The following is a 19,352-nucleotide window of genomic DNA, read 5'->3' on the forward strand; positions in this document are numbered from 1 at the left end:
GATTACAGACCCCTGACTAGATGCTGGAGAACTTTCTCCGCTGGCTAATATTTTATGATTCAACTTGCCCTTCACTGCCATTATTTTATTGTTTTAATTTTTTTTTATTGGTACTGGGGATCGAACTCACGACCGCCTGCTTGCAAGGCAGGTGCTTATGCCGCTGAGCTAAATCTCCAGCCCCACTGTTTTAATTTTTACCTTTACCAGTGCATGTTTGTGGTGCACAGTGATTACATCCATCTATCACAGGTAGCTGGCACACGCATGTGACATGTCTTAGTTGTTTTATGCTCTTTCTCTTTCTTCCCTCTCCCTCCACCCGTCACTTGGCCCCCTTCCTATTTGCAAAAGGCCTGTCTGCCTGCTTCCTATGACCTATCTTTTATTTTGCCCTGTAACTTATTTATTTATGCTCTGGGTTTTGCCTGTGAGAGAAGCCACGCTGTTTAAGCCCGTGCGTCTGGCTGATTTCTCCCCCAAATGACTGCCTTACGCGTCTCCTCTCGTCTTGCTGTGCTCTTTCTGTGGGGAAACCCCTTGATTATCCCAGGTTGCTGGTTGTGCAGCCTGTGGAGTGTTTAAGAATTTTCCTGCTTGCTTCTCTTTCCTTCCTTCGTTTATGACTGACTGCCTCAGATGGGTACCACCGAGATCAGTGATTGTCTTCACTTAATTCTGCTTGAAGCCTTCAGTGCTGGGTTTGGGTGTGGCAGTGGGGTGGGGGCAGCGTATGACACGGGGTGCAGGGTGTACAAGTAGGGCAGTGTGGGACCCTGCTGGGTCAAACATGGGCAGCGAAGACCTCTGACCTCCGGTGAGCAAAAGACGGGCAGCTTTTGTGTGTAATGTGATTTGAGTTCCAAGTCAGAGTGCCAGAGAGGGAGGTTTGTGGGGCAGGGAGAGGGAGGAGCGCGTCTTTTCTGAGAAGAAAATCTCTCCTCCTGTCAGAAGCTCAGGTCGCCTGTACTGCTGTGATTGGGGTCCCAAGCCACACCAGGAGGGCAGAGTGTGGCCGACCTGGCCCACTCTTTCGTGGTGGCGCTGTATCCTGGGTTCTTCCTCACGCCCCTTCCTCAGGGCTGCTTGGAGGGGATTCCCCTAGCTAGAAACAGAGTCCAAACACAGTCCAAACTCCGAGAAAAGAGAGTGGCAAGTGAGCCTGCTCATTTAGTTTTTGGTGGTTCGGGGCTTCACAGTGAGCTGCAGCTCCAGGCTTTTTAAAACGTTAAAATTTTGAGATAAGGTTTCACTAAGTCACTAAATTGCACAGATTGGGCCTGAACTTTTGACTCTCCTGCCTCAGCCTCCCAGACTGCCGGGATTATAGGTGTGCACTATCACGTAGGCTGACTGTAGTCATGCTTTTAGAATTTGTTATTGCTACATTAAGCTTCTTGGAAAACTCTGTACTTCAAAAGTAATTTTCATAAAAGATGAGTGAATCATATATCATGATGCGTTGCCCATGTATGTGAGACAGTATTCTTTTTATTTAAAGAGTATTCTTTTATTTAAATCATAAAAGACAATATCTACTTTTTTTTTTTTAAAGCCAGGTCTTCCTCATCTATTCACATTAAGAAACCACTGTGAATTTATTTTCTGTCCTTTCTGATGTTTATTTTTCTATACACTCACAAGTGTGTGCCTATATCTTTCTGGGTTTCCAACCACTTAGGACACATTGTTCCCACTTTTTAGGGCTGCTGAAATTCAGTGTGTCACTGCTTTTGCTAAACCCAGAAAATGTCTAGTAAAGTTCTCGTAGCTCATGCTAAAATGTACCCGAGTGCCTCGATATATTTCCTAAGAGGCAGACTGAACTCAGTACTGTAACTTGGAGTCTAGGTTCTTTGGGGACCTAGTTCTACTCTCATCTACAATACTGAGAGGACTGAGGCCGGGGTGCTTGTTTTCCAGGCCATGAAGATGACTCCCTCGCCTTTTATTCTGCTTTTCTGCGGTGGCTCTAATCTTGCAGACAGTGCTCTGCATAAAACCCTGTGACACTCTGTGCCTCTCTCTTCCCGTCTCCCAGCCCCTTCCTCCACTGGCTGGCTTTCCACTTGTGAGGTCAGCCGTGTTGGAGGCCGCACACGGGTGAGGTCAGGTGATGCTTGTCTCTCAGCAAGCCTGGCTTATTTCACTCAACATCTCAGGGAGGAACAAATTCTGTGTCCTGTTACACAGCAGGGTGCTAGCAGGTTAAAGACAACGAGTGAGAGGTTTCAAATAGCTAGGAGACAGGATTCTGAATCTTCTCATTACAGAGAAATGATAAATGCTGGAGGTGAGATTTGAGATTGGTGACTAGGGTGAAGTAAAACTTGTTAAAGATGTGGTCATCACCTGTCAGCCTTGGAGACCTAGGACATATGTGCAGACCCAGAATCCAGGACGTCTGTGCATGCTCCCAAACCCTGGCCCGGGACTGGCTGGACCAATCAGAAAGTGCTACCTTCAGTCCTTCATGTACATTAGGTGTGAAAACCACAGGGCATTTGATTGGATGGTTTAGATCTGATGTCAGGCCAAGTAACTTTCTGATATGACAGCCACTGGGAATACTTTATCTGCATATGAAAAAAGCAATCTAGGGACTCAAGAAACAAAAGACCCCTGCCACTATCCTGGTGGCTGCGTGAGCCTTTCACCTGCAGTCACCCTGGAGAGCCACTTTCTTTTTCTTCTTCAATAACCATAAGTCCTTGCTACCTTTTCAGGGTATCTTGTCCAATTCTTTGTTCAGGACACCAAGCACCTGCAAAGACTCCCTTTGGGACCTAAAAGTGATCACCGTGCAACTTCTACACATCAGGAAACTTTACACCACACCCCACCACACATACGATAGTGATGCGCCTATTAAGCTGAAGCTTACTGAAAAACATGTTAAACTTTGTTAGACAGAAGGAGACCCAGCGACTGAAAGAGCTCACAGATTGAGGGGCTGTAAGAGCCAACAATCAGAGGAGGCGTAACAGCGGTCACTCTGCCTCTCCTCGGCTCTGAGGGCAGAAATGCCTCTGCTCACCCTGACCCCTGAGAAGTAGGGCCAAGACCCCCAGGGCCGCCCAGACCTGAGCCATCCACAGGGACGTGTCTGTGGCATCAGATCCTCCGGGGGACTCTCACCTGTGACTGCCTGGTGCAAATAAGAGGAAAGCACAAGGACAGAAAAGAAAGGCTTAAAAGAATACTCCGTGGAAAGTTTGAACAATTGAAAAGCGAGCTGATGCAAAAAGCCTTTGAATGTGGATGCTGGAGGGAGGAGTCACCTCTGCCGGCCACAGGCTGGGGAGGCTCAGGTAAGGGGAAGAAAGGGCGGGAATCTCCACCAGGGCTCCCAGCAGGGGAGAGACATCTCCCCAGGGCCTCTGAAGCCCACACGTACCTCTGGCCTGCTCCACAGGGAAAGTCATGAATACAAGAGCAAAGCTGTCCCTGAGGAGCGGATTCTTTCAAAATTAAGTCCTGCGAGAAGATAGGTTTTCTATAGGAAATAGTATTTGATTCAATGTAAGAGAGAAACTAATAGAAAAAGAAAATTACAGTACTGAGAACATGGGGAGAGAAAAGGGAGAGAGACAAAGACAGAGACAGAGACAGGGAGGAGTGGCGAGGAGGGACACAATGATCAAGAGAAGCTCACTGAGTGTAAAATCAGATTTTTAAAAAGGAAAAGTCTATGGTACAGCGAGCCCGCAGGGGGCGCGCCTGAGCTGAAAGTCGCAGCCTAAACACCTGCGGGGTCACTGAGGCTCGGCGGGGCTGGTTCCTCCTGAGCTCCTGTGCTCCCTGACAGTGCCGCAGGGAGCAGACGTTCAGGAAGCCAGGAGCTGCCTGGCCAAGGCCTTTGGCATGCCCACGCCCACGCCAAGCCACTGCTCCCTGTCCCCGAGTGTGGAGGGGCCGCGGAGCCCGGACCTGCCCACCCAGAGAGCCCGGTGCGGAGCCCGGAAAGGACAGGAGCGGGCTCCTCGGTGCGCGTGCGCCCCTTCTCCTGGTTTGGGGCTCCAGCTGAGGCCCCTCAGATTCAAGTCGGATCAGAAACGGAGCAACACAGGTCCCAGGCCCTCCGTCCCCTTCTGCGCGGGGCTGGCCGTTGGGGTTCTGCAAAGCCCATGCGCGCTCCGGGAAGCATGCAGCGTGAGCAGTTCCCACTCGGCATTTGGGGTACAGGCACATTGCAAAACTACTCGCCCTTTTCCTGAAACTCAGTTATTCCCGGATGACCCCGACTACTGTCTGACTCTGGGGGTCCCCGAGGCACCTGGGAGGGGGTGGGAAGGTCAGACCTTAGAGTGTGGGAAGAACTAGACAGGGAGTACCAGTAAATTATCCTGTTTTATTTTTTGAGACAAAGTCTCCCTTTGCAGTTCAGGCCGGCCTTGAATTCACACAGCCCAGAGTGGCCTCAAACTTACCGTGATCCTCCTGCCTCAGCCTCCCAAGTGCTGGCATTATAGGCATGCACCACAACAGCCAGCAAGAAGTTGTCTCTTAAAGATGAAAAAAACCACAGAATCCTTGGGGAGAGGAGCAGGGCACCTGGAGTGTCTTTAATCCCACTAAAGCTTCACCTAGCCCAGTATCCCTCGCCCAGTTCCCCATGGGAGGAGTGAGCCCAGAGCCCTCCGGTCAGGCGTGATTTCAGCTGGCAGTGGTGGCAGTGAGCTCACTGTAGAGAGGAGGGGGGCAGACACTGAGGACAGGCAGCAGGGGACACAGAAAGACACAGTGACGGGCATTGGCTCATAGCAGACCTGCAAAGCTGCAGTCATGGCACAGAGGCAAACACACAATGTGCACACGCCCATGGTGACTGTCTGAAAACACACTTGCCCTCCTTGTCGATCTGTCTCACTGAACTCAACTCTTTTGCCTGTGGCTGTCCAGCGTGTTTCCTAGTAGGCAATATCGGAACCACCATCTGAGGGCTGAGGCCAGCCAGGCAGGAGTCGGTGGTCAGGCACTGTGCTGCTCTGGCCTGGGGGAATGTCCACAGCTTGCAGTGCCCAATCACATGCTCCTGCCTAACCTCTTGGCTTAGAATCCCCCATCAATTCCAGGTCTCAGGGAGAGGGATTTTAAGCTCCAGCTGGAGGGTTTACCCGTCAAGCCTGCCCCAGTGCTGGGCTAAGTGATACTTAGTGATACTTACTGTCCTTTGATGTTCCTGGAACTACAGGGTTCCAGCCCGGGACCTTCTTTCTGATTTATTCATCATTTATCCTGCCTTAGATTTGGAGCTCTCCTGGCAGAATGACTCTACTAGAATTATGCTGCATTCCACCCCAAGTTTAAACTCTGATAGGGTGGAGGGGTTTTATCCTGGGCCCTGGTGACCCATGGGCTCTACAACTAGGCAGTTTCTGGGGGGCATGGAAACTACTTTTTACCTTTCTGTGCCTTTGTGCCTAAAAATCCACTGGTAAAAATATAGTTGAACCCCAATAGCTAAACGTCATTTAGTGGGAAAAGGCGGTGGTACTTATAATAATGGAAGTTTTGTTTGTCTTTTTGAGGCAGGGTCTCACTATGCGGTTCAGGCTGACCTTGGGCTCACTTTGTAACCCAGGCTGGTCTTGAACTTGCAAGGATCCTCCTGCCTCAGCCTCCCAGTGCTGGGATTACAGGCGTGCGCTACCACACCCGGCTATGACGGACGGAAGGTTTGAAACGGAGGAACTAAATCTGCTTTCTGTTGCGATAAAAGGAAACTGACAAGCTGCCCAGTCGGGCTGACAGGGCCTGCAGTCCTCGGGGTCTCATGGACGTTCCGGGACCTCGGGGCCACGCTTCGGATCTCCAGGGAATAGGAAAGTAAGCACAAATCTGTGACACCGGGGCGCAGGGCCACACTCACCCGTGCTGCTCTGGATGGTGCGCACCGTGGTGGCCGTGCGCGGCGGCGAGGCCGAGCGCAGCGACACGCACTCGTCGTCCTGCGAGCAGCCCTTCTCGATGGCGCGCACGTAGCTGTGGCTCCGCATGCGGAAGCAGCCGGGCACCGGCAGGTCCAGCGCCTCCACCGCCTGGGACTCCAGCTCACTGAACACCGACTCGCACACGGACTCGAACTGCCCGTTCACCTCCATCTCGCTCACCTGCGGACAGCACCCGCGTCAGTGCCCTGCGCGCCCTGCGCCTCCAAGGCGCCGATTTCAAGAAGCTTTGTGCATGCATTCCCTGCTGCGTGGTCTCTGTCAGCCCCGCAGGAAGGCTTGGCTTCCAGCCCCGGGCCTCCTGCGAGCCAGGCGAGCCCCAGCCCCAGCCCCGGCCTCTCCTGGGTTGGCTGCGCTGCGAATCTGGAGAGCTCGAATCTCCCCGCGGAGCTCTGCAGCGCGAACACGGTAGGAGCAAGTGTTTTCACTGGCGGTTCAGGTGACAGCGGGGCAGACCGCTCGGGCTTGGCTAAGGCCTCGTTAAGGGGAGCGTTCCGAAACCTGCTTTACAGTCCTGCGCAAAAACAGACGAAACTCAGACTGCGCAGTCTGGAAAAGCACCGTCAAGACTCTCAAACCAGACACAAGTTTGACTCTTCTTTATAGACAGCTGACGTGGTACCCAGCTTGCTTAAAAGCACCTGGAAAAAGTCTTTGAAGCCGGCGTGGTGGTGCATACCTGTAATCCCAGCACTCGGGAGGTAGAGGCAGAGGGATCCCTGTGAGTTTGAGGCCAACCTGGGCTACAAAAGTGAGTTCAAGGCCAGCCTGAACCATACAGTGAAACCCTGCCTCAAAAAAAGACCAAAACAACCCCCACAAAAAACAAATACAAAAACCCCAAAACCAACCCAAACCCCCCCAAAACTGTGAAATGATGTGTTCTCTGTTTTTTTATTAGATAGTATTAGCTCTCTTGTTTATTTTTTTGAGAGGTCAGTTTTTATAATTTATATCCCTCTGTGTAGAACTCTTATTGAACTCGAGTACAGTTTATTAAAAAAGTTACGCATAGCTAGACGTTCCAGTCAGTATCTCACTGTGTGGATGACCGCCGGAAGATTTGGAAGCAATTTCTGTTGTGTTCCAGGACTTTTTGCTTCTGTTTTTCCTAACATCGAACTCATGAGCAATGGGGAATTTAATTAGGCTTAGAACACTTATCAAATATTGTTAAAATTGTTATCTGTTTTTGTGTTATCTGAAGATGTTTAATTTCTTAAAGCCTCAGAGAAGAAAGGCCATGTACCTTCTGGTATTTTACTGGAAAGAGACTTGCATTTCTTAATAAGAAATATTCATAGCTTAAAAGTAGTATTTGAATATCTTTTACCTAATTTGACAAAAAATGTCTGCATATTTTCAAGGCAAATGACTGCATGCACTCATGTTAAGATTACATATTTGTCTTTACAGATAAATCTTTGCCCTTTGGGAAATTCCTGGGTATATTTAGAGGTGGAGGAATGCAATACCCGTGACTGTTGGGTGGAATGAAGGAAAGAAACAGTGGACCAGCGTGGTCTGTTCGTACTGACCAATGGATCAGAGTCTGGGTCATAGGTAGACAGAAGTCTTTGTCCGACACTGTGATTCTTGTAAGTTTGAAATGGTTTTCAAGTAGACAGTAAAGCCAACTATAGCATGCACGTGTTTACATCTCTCGCTATAATAATTTTTTGATATATCTCTTATGAATGGCATAATAAACATCAGAAAGATACAGTAAACATCATGTCAGGGTAACAACCATTAAACTTGGATGCCTGACTTAGCAAGTTATGCTCCCCCATCAATTTTTTAATCTAATTTGAATCATAAAATAAATATAATTCTCTGACTTGTTTGCTTTTTTTTATATAATGGACTGAGTTAAGCATATCTGTCTGTCTATCTGACTTATTTAATTGTCACAATAATGGAAAGCTAACACAGTAGTTTAAGTACTTTGTTATTCTTGATATACTTAGTACATGTTTCTTTTGATTACGGTTTTTTATTGAAGAGTGTGTATCATTTGACCAAAGGAGCTTTTCAGTGTAGATTGTGCTGCATGCATGTTCCTGATGCTTTGGGTACGTCCTCCTGGCTTTTGTGTTTTTTTGAAGATTGCTCACTGTCCCCAGAGCCTGGCTAGCAGGCAGGTGCTTGTTCATGGAAAGGCACACTGGGTCAGGGCCAGCTCTCTCTTTATGTCGTCAGAAATCATTTTATGCTCAATGCCTAGATCCACCAACTCATCAGGGCTGCGAAATGGCAGTATTCTAATTCTATCCTTATGTTTATAACTCCTGGTTGGAGAATTTTAATTATGTCTTATATTATTGGGCTACTTAATGGCTTAGTTAATATGGAGGTGGAAAAACAAATGCTTGATTTCTTCCTCTTCCTTTGAGCAAATAATACTTTCCCTCTTGTCTTCCAGAGGTGATGAGATAAATTTTAAAAAGATCAACATTGCAGGCATAGTGGTGAATGCCTGTAATCCCAGCACTCTGGCAGGAGGACTGCAAGTTTGAGCTCCCCTGGGCAGTCGAGTGACTTATAAAAATAAAAAATAAATGAATAAAAATAAAAAATAAATGAATAAAAATGAAAAAGTAGTTGAGGTGTATCTTAGTGTGAAGGCCCTGAGTTAAATTCTCAGGATTGTCAACAACAAAAACTATACCAAACCAAATCAAAACAACAAAAACCAAAAAAAGTCAAACTAGATTACAGATCAAAAAATATTTGCTAGTTGTTATAGTGTGGTAAGGGTCTTCCAAAGGCATCTCTCTACCCGCTGGGAGGTGGTAGACTTGTAGGAGGCGGGGCCTACAGGGCAGAAGTGAGGTCATTGGGGGCGTGGCCTCAAAAGAGCTGTGAGGACTTCTGCCCCTTCCATAGGCATTGCAGGTCTCCTGCACACTCCTGGCTGTGATTTTTTTTTTTTTTTTTTTTTTTTTATCGGTGCTGGGGATCGAACTCAAGACTGCCTGCTTGCAAGGCAAATGCTTATGCTGCTGAGCTAAATCCCCAGCCCCCTGGCTATGATTTTGCCTCACTTCAGTCCCCAAGGCAGCAGACTCTATGACAGTGAGCAGAAATAAACCTGTGCTTTTTTTAGGTTTTAAAAAGACCACGGCCATGGAAAGATGACTAATGCGATAACTTTAAATGGAGTTTGTTATTCTTGTAAACTAATTCGTGTCATCTTTGGCCAGCAAGCGCCTCTCAGTTCAGCCTTGAGTCTTTCTTGGACCTAAGTTTCATAGTCTTAAAAGGCTTCCTTAATAGCAACCCAATTTTGCCACCAATACCAGGAGGCATGGAGCAATTAAATGGGTAGGCAATCCTGGGGTCTTTTGGGTCTGTCACTGGCTAGCTGTATACACAGACATTTAATCCAGCCATCACTTATTTCTACACACACACACCCCACACACACTGTGCACACACACACACACACACACACACACACACAGACACACACTCAAACACCCCACAGTGAAAGGCTGTACTAAGTCAAAAGTCACAGGAAAGCTGCTGCTTTTACTACTGAGCCCCAAAACTGCCTAGTTACATTACTTTTCAGACACTTCCAGGCAGGGTGGGGCATGCCTGAAATCCCAGCATTCTGGTGGGCTGAGGCAGGAGCATGCTGAACTTTGAATTCATTGCGGGCAGCTTAGCAAGATCCATCTGAAAATAAAGACAGGCTGGGGCCATAGCTCAGTGTGAGGGCCTGTGCTCAGTCCTCACTACAGGAAAAAATTTTAAAAAAAGAAAGAAAGAAAGATGTAGTCCTGTAGCTGACCAGGTAAAATATCGGCTTCTAGTTTGCAACTTCAGATGAAGAATCTTAGGATTTGTACTTGAAATAAATTAAGACATAAATTAATTTGAAATGATAATTACAACATGAAATAGTTTTTAAAAATCTGATCTTCTATAATTCTTTTCAAAACCTACTCTATAAAAGCACGCACTTCATTAGGCACAGTAAAATACAACCAGAGCACTTGTTATTCTTTGAACGTGCTTTAGGCTGGCATTTTCCAAACTTTAAATTAAATGCTTTTTTATCAGAGTCCTTGGAATATTTGTTAAAATTTGCATTCTGAGATCTGATTCCTAGAAGCTTTCTCTTTAAAGTCTTGGGAATGTATCATCTTTTTGTGCTTCACATTGGGATCTTATTCGTAATTATATAGTTACAGGGAAAGTCCCATTTAAGATCTGGTTACTTACATATCTTACAGGTGTTTATAGGAGTCATATGTGGACATAAAGCAACTGGAAAGTTAACCAGATAAGTTCCTAAGCACAGAGACTCTGATGGTTAATTCCAAGAGTTTTTGTGGTAGTAAAAAGATAAAGTTAGTGAAAGAATTTTTTTGTTTCTCATAAGTCCTCTCTGAGACTCTAAACCTTTTGGGGACAGGTATTATGTATACTCATAATGGCATTACTTGAAAAATCTGGCCCAGTGCTGGGACTTAGCTCAGCAGCATAAGCGCCTGCCTAGTAAGTAAGTATGAGGTCATGAGTTTGATCTCTGGTACCAAAAAAAAAAAAAAAAAAAAAAAAAGAAAGAAAATCTTGCTCAGTGTTTTGCTTAATTAATATTAGTTGGGATAGTACTTATTTTTTAAGCTCATGATGTAAATTTAAATTTAGAACCTCCAACATCATTTCATTTGAAAAATACTCTTTTCTGGTAATACCAGGGATTATGGTTCTTCACCCTGCACTATGTTCCCAGCCCTATTTTTATTTTTTGCTTTGAGGCAGGGTCTTGGTAAATTGCTAATTTGCTTACGCTGGGCTTGAATTTGTGATCCTCCTGTTTCAGCCTCCAGAGTGCTGGGATTATATGTGTGAGCCACCATGCCTGGCAGAGCTATCCTTCCTGGTGTCCTCTCTGAAGGATTTCCCTTCTGTCTTTTGGTGGCCTCTGAAAGCTAAGGATCAGTTCCTCCAAGGGTCCCAGGTTCATTGCCCCTGAGCTCAGGACCCCCTGATGTTTTGCATGGGGAAGCCCAGGACCAACGCATGCTAAGCATGGCTTTACCACCCACCCCTCCCCAGGTCACTCTGCCCCCTTGCATGGGACAGCCTGCAGTGTCACAGCTGGGCACTGGATGGAGTCTTCGACCTCGCTCCGTGCTGGTTCTTAGGGGTGGGTTGGAGTTCAGCGCTGGACACAGTATTCCCTCGGGCCAGCTGAAGGGCACAAAGGGTCCTCTGTTTCCTGAGCCGGAGTTCCGTCTGGAGGGTCTGTGTCCAGCTCTAGTGCCCTATGATTAGCCCTTCCTTGGCCTGGCTGATGGATCCAGCCTGTGTGTGTCTTTTGTCCATGTAACAACCCTGACCTTGGCGCCAGCCCCTTCCGGACACCAAGACCCTGCCTGAGTGCTGGTGGGTTCCCAAGGGCCCTCCTGGGCCTGGTCACCTGCAGTGGGCCATCTCTCCTGGACCAGGACACCAGGAGCCAGCTGTTGAGGGCACCTGCCTGGCCTCTGGTCTGGACCCTCAGTGGCCCCCACGTCCCTCCACTCAGCTGTCCCCAGCTCTGCCCGGATCTCGTGCTCACCTGGCTGATGGTGCTCATGGCGCGCATGTAGCTCTCGTTCCTGGAGCGGAACTTGGGCGACGTGAGCAGGCCCGCGGGGTCCAGGCTGTCCAGGCTCCGGTTGATGGAGACTTCACTCACCGCCCTCAGGTAGCTGTGACTGCGGATCTGGAGCTTGGGCGAGTGCTCATTGGAGATCCTGGAGGGCACAGCGAGGGATGCGGTTAGCCACGTCCCACACACGGGCAGCAACAAGACCGCCGTGGTCTGTGCAGCACCTGAAGCGCCCAGAAAACAGCACAGCTGCTGCCCAGATGGCCAGACTCCCAGCGGTGTGGCCTCAGGAAACTTTTCTCTTTAGTTCGACATGTTTGCTTTCTTTTTAAAAATTTTATTATTTTGAAAAGTATTCTGTTACTTATTTTTACGAGTACACATTTGCCATACAGAAGGATGAGGCCTATGGTGGGGGGGGGGGTCGGCACGTGGACGCAGGGCGTCCCCATCCTTTTTATCTCCCCCTCTCTGTCCCCTTCTCATTTGAGGAAGATCTCCCTGCCTGTTTCCTATTCTCTCTCTTTTATTTTGCTCTTTACTTAACTTTGGGTTCTTATAAAAAAATTCTAACTGCTAACACTAATCACGTGTGTTTATGGGGGACAGTGGGGTATCACTGCAGGTGGACAGTGTGCAGTGTCCCGGTGGGGTAACTGGTATACCCCGTCACTCGGACACCTGCACAACTCTGTACAGAACGCTCAGACGCCTCTCTGTCAGCTCTTCTGAAACACAACTGCTCTCAGCCATAGTCACCTCCTGTACCTCAGCAGTCCTGGCTCAGCTCCCACCTATTAACTGTCCTCTATCCATCTCTGTCCCTCTCAACCTTCCCAGACTCTGCTGATGTTCTATTCTCCACTTCTGTGAAATTAACCATTTAAGGCTTCTACATTTAGGTGGGAACATTCAGTACTTGTCTTTCTGGGCCTGGTTTACTTCTCATAATGTAATGCTATTCAGTTCTAGTCGTGTTGTCACACGTGACAAAATTTCCCTTTTTATGGCTGAGTAATATTCCACTGTATACACACACTGTGTTTTCTTTGTCCACCTGTCCACTGCTGGACATTTAACTTGACTCCACGTGTTTGCTACTGGGAAAGGGGCCAGAGTAAAAAGGGGACATAAGAGTCTCCCTAACATGCCAATTTCATTTCCTTTGCAAGATATCTTGTAGAAGGATGGCTGAATGCTAAGGTAGTGTGGCTAGGCTTTTAGAGACCTCTATACTGTTTTCCATAGTGCCTGTACTAATTTACATTCCCATCACCAATGTATAAAGTTTCCTCTTTCTTTACAGAAGGAACTGTTTTGACGAGAAACCATCCGGATCTGATGACATTAGAGCAATTAGAATTCCCTTTGACCATAAAATAATCTCCCCATTCACATTTTTCTAAACATCTTAGGGAAAGAGATAACAGCAGTGATTGTCTTGCCCCAGAATTCTGTATCGTATTAAGGTTTTCTTTGTATATGTTTCTCTCCTGTGGCTCTCTTTTTGATTTTGGCTTCTCTAGTTGCAGCCAGTAGCTCTGTATCTATTTATATCTGTCTATCCATGAACCACTCATCCATCTGTCATCTACCTATGCTAAGTAGAAATTTTAATTGTAAAATTCCATTCAATTGGACAAAATGTAAAGTCAATAGAGATAAAAAATGAGAAGCTCCAGAATTTTATGAAGAAACTGGTAAAACATCACGGAAAGTAATGAACAAGGTCTGAATAAATGCAAAAGAAAAAAAGGAATTTAACAGTTTTTCTGATAGAAATACCCAATTTTGTAAAAAAATTTAATTTGCAAATTTATCTATAAAGTTAATAATGTTGCATCAAAAATCCCCATAGACTTTACTGCAATGAATTCCCAGTGCCTTTTTGCTTTTGCCAGAAACCCAGAAAATAACAAAACAAAGAAGCATAATGCAATCTCACACTTCCAGCCCACCCAGAACAAGTCCAGGAGTCACCAACACAGAAGAAGAAGGGAGACACACCCCTGAAATGTCTGAAATGATAGCAATGGAAGTAAGGAACCAAATCTACGAGGCTAGGGAGGAAATCAGATCAGAAATACTCTCTAAGGTTAAAAAAGAAGTGTCTGTTGGGGACCACACATTCACAGCGACTGGTTTTGCATATTCCCTATGGGATCAAAGGAAGAATTGGGATTATTGGTACCATTCATCTGAGATTTCCCACTGACTCTTCTAAGCATAAGATGATCTGTGCCTTAAATCGTCACAGGATTACACTCTTGTCAAGGTACTTCTAAACATAAGATTATCTGCGCCCTCTAGAGGCAGAGTCTTCCATGAACTGTAGTCCTTTGCTAGCTCCACATATCACCATATACATCTAATAAACAGTGGCTGCTTTGGGAGTGAAGAGCTTGGATCCAGAGACACTGACTTCCCAGTCATAGTTGGAATACGATACTTGGCTCTGTTTTTAATTTTTCTTGCTGCATTCTCCAGACTGACAATCAGGACTCTTGGCTGGGTTCCCGATAAAGTCAATATTTATAAGTGAAATGCTCAGCACATCTAGAGTGGAGATAGACAAGAAAATAGATGATGACAGGAAGAGGATGGAAATCATGAATGATCAATATAGGAAACAAACAGAATGAATGAAACATTCAAACAGACATCAGGAAATCAAAAACTCCATCAAAAGCTGGCAAAACAACTTGAATGAAACTGAATGAAACTTCAAGGACTTTCAGACCTTGAAGACAGCATCATGGCTAGTGACCATGAAAGGAAGACCTCTTGAAAATAACAAAATACCGAACCAGACTGTGGCCGACAAGGGAAGGAAGCTGGGCCTCCTATATACGCTTGTATATAAGGAACAAAGAATATGGGAAAAGGGAGCAACAAGAAAGGCCCCTCAGCCCCCAATCCTGAGAAACAGGCAATAGCAGGCACGGCACCAATAGACATAAAGCGCTATCTCCAGAGCCTCATAGACGAGTTCAGGAATGAAGTTATTAATGACCTGAAGCAAGACATAAGCAGAATAGTTAGAGAAATGCTAAGCACCACCCAAGAAAAAACATGGTGGAATGGAAGAACAGAAAAAAAGGGGAGAATTGTTTGATGGAGAAAACAGAGAAAACATAGAATACGTGAAGCAGGTTCAAAGAGATTACCAGGAAACTAAAAACTCTATCGAAAACTGGCATAATAGCTTGAAAGAAACTAAGGATAGATTATCTGAACTTGAGGGCAGGTTTGTAATATGGGAGCATGAAATGAAAAACTTCTTAAAAATAACAAAGAAACAAACAGCAATAATACAAAGACTAGAAAGTGATAAGAGGATCTATAACTTAAGAATTAAGAACATAAAAGAAGAGGTAGGGACACAAACAAATGAACGACAAAAGCTACTCACAGAAATAATCCAGGAAAATTTTCCTAATTTAACAAAAGGTAAAGATACTCAGATGTATGAGGAATACAGGACCCCAGCCACCTACAACCCAAACAAAGCTACACCCAGGCATATAATAATCAAAATACCAGAAATCCAATATAAGAACAGAATATTAAAAGCCGTCAGAGACAAGAAACAGATCACTTACAAGGGAACACCCATCAGAATTACAGCAGACTTCTCAGCACAAACCATCAAATCACGAAGAGCGTGGGGGGAAATAATTCAAGCTTTGAAAGATAATAACCTCCAGCCAAGATTGATATATCCTGCACAACTATCCCTGGAAATTGATGAAAAAACAAGGTGCTTCCAGGATAAAGAGGAACTAGGGGAATTTGCAGCCACCAATTCAACTTTACAGAGAATACTGCAGGATATTCTAAAAAAGAAAAATACGAAGAATCCAGAAATACTGGCAGAGAGGCCACAATGAATGGAGCAGAAAACAAAATGAAGAAGACAAACTGACAACTAATGACAGAAAAAGAGCTCAACAGAAATGAGGCAGAGAAGATTGGATGATAAGAACAGCTATTTTGGAGAAAACGACGTCATAATAGTATCAGGTTTGAAAGTTTAGGCAACAGCTGTGAAGATAGTGGGATTCATTATGACGCCCATTCTGGTTGACTATTATCTACTTTTGAAGACCTGTAATGTCTCCAATGTTTTGGTTTTGTTCTTTATTGTTTTGTTCAATTTTATTATAACTGATGATATAGGCAATTCTATTTGAGATAGCGGGAGGCATTATGGTAACCATTGTTGATCACCTTGTATTATGTTTTTACATTATCTATTATGTCCACCCTTTTGATTTGACCGACTCTGTTCTGTTACGTCACATTTGGTTTTACTCTCTTCCAAAAAAGTAACAAGAACTGTGGGAATAATAAAACCCAAAATGTGTAATAGTCATTGTACAAAAGAGAGGCAAAGAAAGTGCTCTAAATGATATAACTGCATGTATATTTAAGTGTATAAGATAGACAATGATATTACTGAGTTTTGTTGGATCATTGAACAGAACTGTTTGCAGACTCACTGTTTGAATGTCCACTTTATATACTTTAATTTTGTAACTTGAACAAATATTTCTAAGATGACAATATGTAATCCATTAACTAGTGATGTACCCATTTTCTGCTTTTTTTTCTCTTTTTCTCCTTAAATAAAAATTTTAAAAAAGAAAATAACAAAATACCAGGAAAAAACAATTCAACAGCTACAAGATGATGCAAAGAAAAATAATATAAGAATAATTGGTGTCAGGTTGGGGACTTAGCTCAGTGGCTCAAGTGCTTGCCTGGTAAGCACAAGGTCATGAGTTTGATCCCCTGGTACAAAAAAAAATGATGTCAGTGGCAAACCAGGAACCAAAACGAATGACATTAAAAAACCATTTGCAGAAATAACAGCAGAAAATTTACCTAGCATGCAAAAATAATCTGACATGCACTTAAGTGAGGCATATGGAATCCCAATTAGCCATAAATAAAATAAATCTACACCAAGACATATAATGATCAAGATCTCATAAATTCAGCACAAGAACTGAATATTAAAAGCTGTTAGAGAAAAGAAACAGATCACTATAAGGGAAAGCCCATAAGAACCACTGCAGACTTCTCAGCACAGACTCTCAAGGTAAGAAGTACTTGGCATGAAGTACTTTAAGGTCTAAAAGAAAACATCTTTTAACACAGACTGCAAAACTATTTTTCAGAATTAATGGGGAAATGAGATACTTCCACGGCAAAGGACAACCAAAGAAATTCATGAACACCAAACCAACACTATGACCGGTATTGAAAAATAGTCTAGAAAGTGACAAAAATGACCACAATTCCAAGAATGCAACAGAAAGAAATCACAAAGCAGGGCAAACAGTTAAACTGAAGGGGAAAGCAGGGAACCAAGGGCAGGGAAATAACACGACAAAGACAAGCCAATACATATCGGGTATTACCATAAATGTAAATGGCCTCGATTCACCAATTAAAAGAAACAGACTTGCAGAATGGATCAGGAAACAAGATCCCACAATATGCTGTATGTGAGAAACACATTTAGCTCAAAAAGAAATGCATAGACCAAAAGTCAAAGGATGGAAAACAGTATTCCATGTAACAGGAACCCAGAAAAAAGCAGGGTAGCTGTACTGTTTGCAGACAATGTGAACTTCAAACCAAAAATGATTAAAAGAGATAAGGAAGCAAGGTGAGTACTGTAATCCAGATATTGACTGTTATAATCCAAATATTGTAATCCCTTTTTTAGTCCTCCTCACAATCTGGAAAGTTGTATTTGTAATCCCATCAAGACATTATTGGAATCCCGCAGGTTAATTTTAATCTACTACTTCCAATACAACCCATGGCTAGAGTAAAGACACTAATACACATTCAAAGTTATGGGCAGCCAAGGGTCCTAAGTCTGTTCCAAGTGAGGACATACAGGCAAGATGATCCTAGGTGTCTCCCAGAATTCATTATCTCATGAAGAAGGGGGTGGCTTGAGGATGAGTCGCAGTGAGGATGGCGGGAATTACGTGAGCAAGGTGAGCTGAGCTGGCCTGCTGGAGAGCAGACAACTCTGCAGTATGCAGGGAGAAAGATATGCAGGAAGACCAGCCTGGGTAACTCGATTGGGACAGCATATGAATGAATTTAGGAGGCTGCTGCTTCAGTTTCTGATATGTAAACTTTTGTACCCCAGGAAGTCAGAGCCTCTAATAAACTATTGAGGCTCTACTCAGCTGACATTCCTGGAGCTGACTAGCTCTGCCATCCTTCTGCGTTCAACTCTTTGACAGGGAACGCAATGCAAGGAAACAGAAAATTGTCCATTGGCCTTAAAGATCACATATCAGCACCTTAGCTGGCCTTATTTGCATCTCTTAGAGCCAATTGAAAGGAGACGGAAATAGCACAGCCTGCTCTGTGCATGGAGCCAGCGCCTGGTTTAAGTAGTGCAGAGGTAATAGTTCTGCTTTCAAGGAGAGCTGTCCACCTGGTCTACAGGGAATGGCTTTCAGCAGCTCTCAACTCTGCACATATGAAAACAGCATGGCACCATAATCTTAATTTCTATATCTAAGAGCTTAAAAAGTTACCAGAGTATTATAAAAATACATGCTATAAAACCATAGGCAAAGGAGTATCACAAAGAAAGATTTTAGAAGCATATGTTAAATCTATAAGCCATGAGGGGATGACTGATATGTGAAAGAACACAGAAAAATTTTTTTTGGTACTGGGGATCGAACTCACCACCTTACACTTACCAGGCAGGTGTTTATGCCACTGAGCTAAATCCCCAGCCCCAAAACTTTAAACTTTTGTTCAGCCAGAAACACTGTCAACACTGTTTTCTTACAAACAGTGTTTGTTAAAAAATAGACTTATAAACATACATGCTACAGTACGCAGCACAACAAAAAGAGACTATGTCATAGTCTCCAAAGTGGACTTACTGTAATGTGATTAATAAAAACAAGCAAAGGCTGTAAAGAAATAGCCACAGGAAATTAAATACATAAATCCACAGGAAAATAGAATTACTTGCTACCATACACAGAGCAGGATGCTTGATCTCATTCGTAATTAGAGAAATTTGGTTATAAATAACATTTAGGCATCACACCCATGTCCCCATCCTCAAATGGAACAGAGTCCAAGTCGCCTCTTGGTAGCATTGTATGCTTCTATCCCTTCTTAGAGCGGGTATGGAATTTCTCCATGGCTGAGAAAGATAGCCTCACAAGTACTAAAACCTGAGAATTTGATTAGCAGCTACTGCTTAATTTTCATTTGCAGAGCAAAGAACCAAATTAAAATAGATGTAGGATGCAAGATCCAAGGCAAATCTCTTGTGCCTTTTACTGTTACAAACAAGAAATTGCTCAGTGCCTCATGCATTTTCACATCGCTCTTGAACATGAATCTACCGCTGCCAAGCCATGCAGGTATTCCTAAGTGTTATGTGCTTATTATTTAAGGTGGTTCATGCTGGGTCCCTTTAGAAATGCCTGTGTCAAAAAATTCCAACCAACAAACTGAAAAATGCACTTTCTCTTACAGATGGTTTTTGGAAAAAGAGAGCTCTAGTTTGAGGCATCCCTAACGTGAAGCTCACTTCCTCTCAGTCCGGAAAAGCTAGATGACAAATGTATTTCCCTGGCCGTTGTGCAGCCTGGCCCGGAGTGAGCCTGTTGCCAGCATAAATAATGATGCTACTCCTAGTGGCTAGCAGGGCGGCTGTTTTGCAAGTTGGTATCTTCTAAAGAAGAAGTGAAAGTCTGCTGTTTTGAAAAATAAAGTGTGTGCTGGCT

The 19,352-nt window shown here is 44.5% G+C and overlaps 1 protein-coding gene across 14 annotated transcripts in view; it reads right to left on the reverse strand.

Moving 5' to 3' along the window:
* Nucleotides 1-19,352, reverse strand: part of Dlgap1 (DLG associated protein 1) — a 758,966-nt gene that overhangs the window by 138,982 nt on the left and 600,632 nt on the right. For all 14 annotated transcript variants that reach the window (XM_063231907.1, XM_063231906.1, XM_063231905.1 and 11 more), the window contains 2 exons: nt 11,530-11,707; nt 5,873-6,113 (listed from right to left, as the gene is read on the reverse strand). In XM_063231907.1, coding sequence (XP_063087977.1) covers nt 5,873-6,113; nt 11,530-11,707 — 419 coding nt within the window. The remainder of the gene's footprint in view (nt 1-5,872; nt 6,114-11,529; nt 11,708-19,352) is intronic.

This window comes from Cavia porcellus, unplaced genomic scaffold (genome assembly GCF_034190915.1).
Source record: "Cavia porcellus strain 051 isolate PalLab524CR breed Dunkin Hartley unplaced genomic scaffold, mCavPor4.1 scaffold_20, whole genome shotgun sequence".
In the NCBI taxonomy this organism is placed as follows: domain Eukaryota; kingdom Metazoa; phylum Chordata; class Mammalia; order Rodentia; family Caviidae; genus Cavia; species Cavia porcellus.